The 8,401-nt window shown below is 32.2% G+C and overlaps 2 protein-coding genes across 2 annotated transcripts; one reads left to right on the plus strand and one right to left on the minus strand.

Annotated features, from left to right (window-relative positions):
- The first annotated feature begins 224 nt into the window (after positions 1–224).
- Positions 225–767, plus strand: LOC141678971 (type 1 phosphatases regulator ypi1). Its single transcript, XM_074485442.1, has one exon. It carries the CDS (start codon positions 301–303, stop codon positions 616–618), a length of 318 nt encoding a protein of 105 aa, XP_074341543.1. The 5' UTR covers positions 225–300; the 3' UTR covers positions 619–767.
- An 834-nt stretch (positions 768–1,601) lies between these two features.
- Positions 1,602–2,958, minus strand: LOC141678969 (dirigent protein 24-like). The gene has a single exon (XM_074485441.1). It carries the CDS (start codon positions 2,858–2,860, stop codon positions 1,745–1,747), a length of 1,116 nt encoding a protein of 371 aa, XP_074341542.1. The 5' UTR covers positions 2,861–2,958; the 3' UTR covers positions 1,602–1,744.
- Positions 2,959–8,401: the final 5,443 nt, after the last annotated feature.

An 8,401-nucleotide genomic window follows, 5' to 3' on the forward strand; every position in this document is an offset into this window, starting at 1 on the left:
TCCAACACGCTTTAGCGCTTAAGTGCTAGAAGGTGACATCACCGCTTAGGTCCGATTTGCGCTTTCTACAACACTAACTGACAGTGAAGTATTTAATCGGTTAAAATTGACTTCTTTTTCATAATAACTATTTTAGTTAAATATTTTCAAAAATGTACTATTTTTATCATTTTTTCCATAAATACACCATAGTCAAAAAATAAAATTCAATTCATGTAATATAGAGGTTGGATTAAAAGAGGGTGAGACCGTAAAGTAGAAAACATCTTTCTTCATCAAAATTGGAACTGATCAACGAAAATGTCGCGACAAATAGGGGCATCGACGAGCACAACGGTAACCCTAGAAGCCCCATCTGAATCATCCTCGCAACAAGCACCCCCACAAACCCTAGTTTTAACTCTCAATCGCAAGAAAAAGAAGGTTTCGTGGAAACAAGGCACCGTCGATAACGAGTTTCTCAACAAAAAAAGCTCCAAGAAATGCTGTATTTTTCACAAAGATAAGCCTTTTGATGAAGATGATTCTAGCGACGATGATCATGATCATGGGGATGAGGACCACGCCTGTTCTGATGACCACGCTTGTTCTTCGAAAAGCTCGAAAAGTTCCGATTGATTTGGGATTTTTAGTGAGTTTTTGTTGAATTTGATGTTTAGATTGTTGTATTGAATTTTATCGATTTGGTATTATGTTATAGAAATTGGATGATTTTATGGTTACTATGTTGATGGTATGGGAGTTTTGCGGTTGTTGAATTTGTTGTTTCGATTGTTTCGAGCTTGATATTGATGTTGTGGATTAATTGTGGTGTTGTATACTTGGCTAATCGGATGATTTTGTGATTGTCTTAATTATAAAAGGCCTTTTTTTTTTGTTTTACATAGCCTCCATTCCCATTGTCTATTTCGATATCTGCTTACTTCATTAACAACACTAGAACATAGGCAAAAACAGATATTTATATGTGTTTCTTTTTATGTGTGTTTCTTTTTATGTGTGTTTCTTCATTACCTGTTTTTCCCAACCTTTATTTTATTTTCATTCATCTTTCTCTTCTGTTTCGTTAAAGTTCGATATTTGAAGCTCAAGATAGCAATATATACTTATTAATTGTTTAGAAAAATTGCATCTTTGGGAATGACTTTGTAAAACATTATATAGAAACTAAGAATTATGGTGTATGCACTGGCCTGGAGTTGTGCAGTACGATATGAATAATAATGTTGAGGAGTATGTTAGACTACTTGTATAAATGCTAAACCTGTATGGATATGCTATTGCTATAGCGTACTTTATTATGGTTATAAAACTCCATTTATTGAATTTATCCAGTTATTATAAGATTTGACTTCTATACATAGCTGTTGAAGGAATTTGTTTACTGCTGTGTTATTTAATTTAGTCATCTTTTGTATTCATTAATGGTTCTTGATTCAAATATTTGTAGCAAAGTTGATGAAGTTCGTCCATTAGATGTTCCATTTCGTTTTATAAAGTTTATCATACTATTCGTCGGCCTTCTTGACTTCAGCACTAGTTCATTATGAATCACTGCTTTATGTTATGTTTAAAGAAGTGGAAAATGTAAAATGTTTTATATATATATATATATATATATATAATCAAGACAACATTAATTAGAGACACTAGATACACAAAATAAGCACACAAGATCCTGACGAGTCCGGAGGTACACACTTAAAAACAGAAACAGAACACTTGAGAAATGTAGTCTTAAAGTCTAGACCTCATATGTGAGGTACACAGTGAAGTGTGTCACTGTTTCAACCCCATCCGTAGTATGCTGGTCAACCTGGTGAAGACTTTCAATAGTTGCATACCCTTTCGCATGCTGATACTTTCCAGTTCCTCCAATTACTGCAATCTCAGAAATTGGTGAACCTGTCCGATGAATTCCAAAAAAGCTTATAGAATCATCAACATGCTCATGATCGTGATCTCCACTGTGGAACAGTGTTGTCAGTGCTAGTGTATGGCTACTTCCGTCTAGAGAGCTTGATAGGTAAAATCCTTGCCCTTTACCCAACACAGATGATCCAAGCTCGTGCCCCTCAGTCAACTCATTATCCACCACTGTAATGGTGCCAAACATTAGCTGCTGGAGTGTTATTCCTGCAGGGAGTTGCCCTGCAGAGACAAATGGTAGTTGATTGCCCCCGCCGACGACATTGTTGTTACCAGTATTATGTAAATTTGTTGAGCTTGGAGAACCATTGAGTCCTGCAAGGAAGGGAACATTGTTGTTGTTGACAAGGTTATTTATGTTGTTCAGTGGTACACCGCCGTTGATGGGAAATACTTGACTGTTGGCTTTGGAGAATGGGAGACCATTATCGTCAGAATTGGCTATGATTCCTGTGACCACTCGGCCCGATGGGTGAGTTCCACCAAGGACATCATGCATAAAGAAGGCTAGTGTGGCCTCGGGATGTTCTGCAGTGGTGGTCCCAGTGGCTGCTGTTTCCGCAGGCCCACTTGGTAATGAGGTGGTTGGTGTTGCTACTGGTGCAACATTTGTAACAGGTGCAGCTGTGGGAATTGGTGGGACGACAGCTCCTGGTGCACTAGGTAATGGGACAGCAGGACCTGCTATAGGTGCCACATTGGCGACGGGCCCTCTTGGTAATGTAGTAGAGGGTTCTACCACTGGTGCCTCTTCAGGGTCATCAATCTCAGGGGGATCAGATGCCACTGGCTGATTGATTGGGACAGGGAGTTGAGGGTCTGCTTCCTCGAGAATCCGAGCTGAACTGGCACAGCAAACCATAATGGCGAGCAACAAGAGGTACATAGTAGTTTTGAGAATTTTTGATCTGTGAAACTGAATTTTGGTCATTTTCTTAAGTTTAAAAGAAATTAGGGATGCACAGATGCAAGTGAGGTTTGAGGATCAGGAGACTTGTGTTGATGGATTTCAGGATTGTTTCTTTCAAGTATTTATAGTTGGATGAGCAACATGAATTTAGAAGTGGAGTTGATTTGATGGAGTTGTTGCTGCATGATTTACCTACTTTTGTATGTGTGATCCGTTGGGAAAATACCTAATTTCTTCTGCTGTTTAGCTCGAACCACCACCCCCGCTCTCCAAGGAAGTGCATTTGTTCACTTGCCATCAACATTATTATATGTGTCTTCTTTTTTCGTAAGGGTTCATAGCCTTATGTTCTCTCAACCATAAGATTGATGTCAATTCAGTCATCCAGGTAATTCACAATTTTAAATGCCACAATTAGACAGAGGTTTCTCACATGATAAAACTAAACCTATGACACGTGAAGTTTCTTAGAAGTTTATGCATCTTGCGAAAGACACACCTATTACATTGAGCCATGGAGGAGTGATATAAATTTAGTTTGCAGGTGAGACGTTTTCAAGTGCGAGGTTAAGTAATGATGTGTAATTTATATTAAACTCTAAGCATATAGATTAGTAAAATTTCGCAAAAAATTCTTATCTTAGGAAAATAAACTTGGCAAAAAAAAATCTAAATTGTGGAGATTTAGGTAGGTATACATGAAGAAATTGTGATTTACAGTGGCACTTATTACTCTTAACAAACGTATGCTACTAAATAATTATAAATAGGATTGTTTTGGGAGATTAAATTCTTTATTATTTTCATATTTAAACTATGAGATATCGAAAGAAATTATTAATAAATAGTGCACAAGTTATGCATGATAAAATTGTGAAATACTTTGAAGTTATTATTTAAGTCTGTTGTAAGTTAAATAGTTTTACATATTCATCAAAACATTAACTCTTTAATAATTTTTCTACTCAATTTTCAGCAGAAGATATTGGACGAAACTATGGCGGATTTTAGTTGTTCTATAAAAATAATAAAAAGGAACGACAATTGTTAACTTACTGTGGAAGATACAATGTAAATAATATTTTTTGGAGGATACATAATATTTTTTGGAGAGTGAGTTCACTCGAGGGTAGTAATGAGATCAAAGTGCCCTTAAATTTTAAAATTTTAAAATTTTATATTGTGTATGATAAGGTGAATAATCAAAATATTCATTATTTAGAAATAAGTGTCCAAAATATTATTTAACGGGACGGGATGTCCATAATATTAGCTCTAACATGTGTAGTGAATAATTAAAATATTTATTATTTGGAGATAAGTGTCCAAAATATTATTTGACGGGACGGGAAGTCCATAATATTAGCTGTAACATGCGTATTTTTTTTTAAATTTACAAAAGATATGCATGTCTGACATGCCTAGACATGCCTAATCTACGATAAAAAAAATATATATTTTCAATTCATGTTACTCTAGACGTAGACAATGAATATGCATGTTGAAAATGTCTATGTAAAAATTTAAAATTCTGAGTTGGCATGTGTAGCGTAATTCGTTGATATTTTGAGTAATCAGTTCCGCCTGGATATTCTTAACACTTTAAGATAAAAAGTGATTTATTTTGGGTTTTCTTTTGATAAACAATTAGTCAATCAATTGATTAATTTATTAATATGAATCGCATATAAAATATTTTGAGTGATTAATAAATACAAGATATAATTCAAATTTTTTCATAATGATATATGAAAATTTAAGTTAATATATTTTTAACTAACATTATTTTATTCAAAATATAAATTTGCTATTGCACACACTAACATTAAACTTTAACTTAATAAAATTATAAAAAATCATCTTACTATTTTTTTAACTTTAATTTATTTATGTTAAGACGTTTCTTTACATATTATACAAGATTATAAATTTTTAATTAAACTGAAAATTGGGTGATTTAAGCCTAAAAAATGCTATTAATCATTTAATTAAAATTTGGCATAAATGAGTATGCACGGCATCATTCAAAGATTTGAGTGGGTTCAGATAATGAAAATAAATATTATCAGGTACGCATGAATTGTTGCATGTATCATTCGATTAATATTTTTGTGTTTATACTGAATTACTTCATGTAAACGATTGATTCAACGCGGTAAATTATATTTTCGAATTTGAATATTTACAATTATGTATTTTCTAAATAAAAGTTAAATGTTCATCTTGAAGCATATATAATAGAAATAATTATAAAAAAATCAATAGAATGTGTGAAAAATAGTCTGATTAGTAGGTTTTGATTTTGTCTAAAATAATTAAGTATAAATTAAAATATATTTCTTACCAAGTCTTTTATGTTGAAGAAAGAAATGACGACTAAACGAACGAAAAATGAGAGTTTTCAAACACCGTGTTTACGTACTAAAATATCAGAAATATTTATAAGTGTGTCGATTTTAAATATTTTACTCTCAAATATATTTGATATATTCATTTAAATATTAATATCAAATTATCTTGCCAAAACTCTTGCCAAAAGATTAAAATTATATTTTATTCTGAAAAATCTTAAAATGCTTATTTTTCTGGATAAAATCATTTTAAATTCAAACATAATTATTTTTCAGATCTTATAGTCATTATTATTCATGAAATATTATTTTTCAATATATCTCAATTCAAAACATTTGTCTAACTTGTCTAAGATGATTTTTTCGGTCGCTCTAGAAGACTGTTTTAACATTCAACAACTGTGAAACAATACTTCCACATATATTTTTAACTTAAAACTTGAGATTTGTCATAAATATATTTAATTATAATATTGGTAGGAATTTTATACTAGTTCATGATTTTTTTCGGAACTCGTAAAATCCGTACGTAACTGAATTTTCGGACGCTTAAAAATCATAGATGGTGAAATAATTTCATGGTGAAATTTTTACTATCATCCTAGGGGAAAATTTAAGGAGGATTCCTAAATTTTCATAAGTTTTCATAACATTTTAAATTTAATGGAAAAACACATTTTTATTCATCGATATCGTGTTTATCGACTTTATTTTGAGATATATTATTATATCATATATAGTGAACATTTTTGGGCACTTTAATTTAACCTATGCAGCTGGTGTATCACACGCTAAGCCTACACACTTATTTCCTATATTATAAGCAACTGCTTGGCTTTATAATAAAGCTAAAATAACAATTTTTTTGCTATAAAAGAAGCCCCACCCGCACTCATTTCTTCAAGCCAATTGAGCCAAAGATATTCCAGAGAAAAACACTCTCAAACACTCTCTTATGAAGTAGCTAGAAGCTCCCAAGAGTTTTAGTATTCAAGTCTTCTTTAAGCCTTAGTTTATACACTTACAAGCTTCTTTTACTACCATTTCTTTGCCCAAACCCCCACACTTAACTTCACTTTTTTTGACTACCCCTAGACCCATTTCTTAGTAGTCTTAAAGTGTTCTTGAAGCCTCCAAAAGTCCATTTTACAAGCCGTTATTCCGCCCATTTTTCCGGCCAACTTTTGGTCACTTTCTGGTAATTTTTGGTGTGTTTTTGACTTCACAAATCAACTCATATCACTTGTAATTATTTATTCATTTTGTAAGAAGAATGTGAGACTTTGTAATGCCAAGAGTCATAATTTGGTTAGAACTCGATTAATTTTTCAGCACAAGCATTCAGGTTTTTACGATTATATATACACGAGCATTGATCTTTGTTCTTAAAGAGTATATATAATTATTAACCCGCTTAGGAGAGTTTGTAATTTATTTACTCTCTTCTAATTAGTTGTTTTCTACTGATTAAGTTCGGGATCCAAAAAAACTTCGGTTTTATTCAAAAATTCGTGTCGAGGCGTTTTGTATAAGTCGACTATACGACATCAATGAAAAGCTTTCTTATTGTATTTTTAGTAAATTCCTTTAACTCATATTTATATTTATAGAACATTTATATAAGTCTCATATTTATTTAGAGATGTAAACAAAAGTCTCCTTGTTGAATAACTTATGAGTTAACTCACTTTATTTCTGAGGCGAAGTTGATTTGTATAAGTCGAAGGTAACCACATAAATAATAGACTTCTTCATTTGAAATATCACGTGATCTAAACTAAACTAAATTTCGAGATTACGAATTTTGTATAAATCTCGTTATAATTATAAGAGGCATAAGCAAAACCCTCTCGTTGAATATTAGTAAGTTTATTTTTAATTTCGAATCCAAGTTATAAGCTGCTTGTATGAATCTCACATATTTATTTAGAGATATAAACAAAAGCTTACTCGTTGTATTTAAGAAGTTAAATTCAACTTCGAATTATAAGTTCAAAGGCCTCTCATATAAAATATAATTAATTTATAAACGAGCCTTACTTATTTAATTCTCGAAGTTAAACTTTCGAATCCGAGTTTTAAGTGACTTGTATAAATCTCACATTATTATATAGAGATATACACAAGAGCTTCCTTGTAATATTTAGGAAGTTAAAATTACTTATAATTTCAAGTTTATAAGGTTTCTCGTATAAAACGTGTTAGATATATTTGAGATGTCATGTCTAATCTGTTGTGTTTAGTTTCAAAACTTAATATCAGGACTTACTGGAAATCAAAACTTACTGAAGTCAGAACTTATATCAGAACTTAAGGCCGTCAGGATTTATATCAGGACTTAGGTGCGGATATTTCGGATAAGAAATGCAGCTGATTTACAGGAAAGGATCGTGACTAAAACAATAGAAATATGCTTGAAGAGTTAGAAGACTAGAAGACTTGTAGAAGATAATATCTGATTGATATATTTTAGGAGACATAATTATATTCCATATCAATTAGAAGATATCTTGTAAATGTGTACTATATAAACACAACTTAGGGTTTACACTATACGTGTTATCATTCACGAGGAAGATTATACATTGTAACCTAGCAGCTCTTAGTGATATTGTTCATCACTGAGAAAGAATAATTGTTCTATTGTAATAGAGTTTATTATATTGAATATACTTGATTACTGTTACATACTTGTGTTTGAAATCGATTTGATTGTATAAACACTATATTCAACCCCCTTCTATAGTGTTGTGTGACCTAACAAGTGGTATCAGAGCCTCTCTGTTGATTTACAAACAACAAGATCCAGTTTACAATCATGTCTGAAGAAACACAAACCCCACCTAAGCCCACCAAAACTCAAGATACTCAAAACAATAATACTCACAGTCGATATGAGAGTATTAGGGTTCCCATATTGAGAGCATCTGAGTATCCTATATGGAAGGTAAAGATGGCTATGTTTCTGAAAGCCACAGATCCATAATACCTTGATAGAATCAATGATGGACCATATAAGCCTACCAAGCTTTCTGTTACAGTTGCTGATCAACCAGCAAAGATGATACCAAAGGAGAAAAGTGAGTACACAACTGAAGACATCTAATCTATTGCCAAGGGTAAGACATCTACTTCATAGTGCAATTGATAATGTCATGTCAAATAGGGTACTTGGATGCAAGACTGCAAAGGAGATATGGGATGCTTTGGA

Source organism: Apium graveolens, chromosome 8 (assembly GCF_009905375.1).
Source record: "Apium graveolens cultivar Ventura chromosome 8, ASM990537v1, whole genome shotgun sequence".
NCBI classification, from domain to species: domain Eukaryota; kingdom Viridiplantae; phylum Streptophyta; class Magnoliopsida; order Apiales; family Apiaceae; genus Apium; species Apium graveolens.

Coding starts and splice junctions, on each gene's coding strand:
- LOC141678969 (XM_074485441.1), bottom strand. CDS start 2,860: ATGACCAAAATTCAGTTTCACAGATCAAAAATTCTCAAAACTACTATG.
- LOC141678971 (XM_074485442.1), top strand. CDS start 301: ATGTCGCGACAAATAGGGGCATCGACGAGCACAACGGTAACCCTAGAA.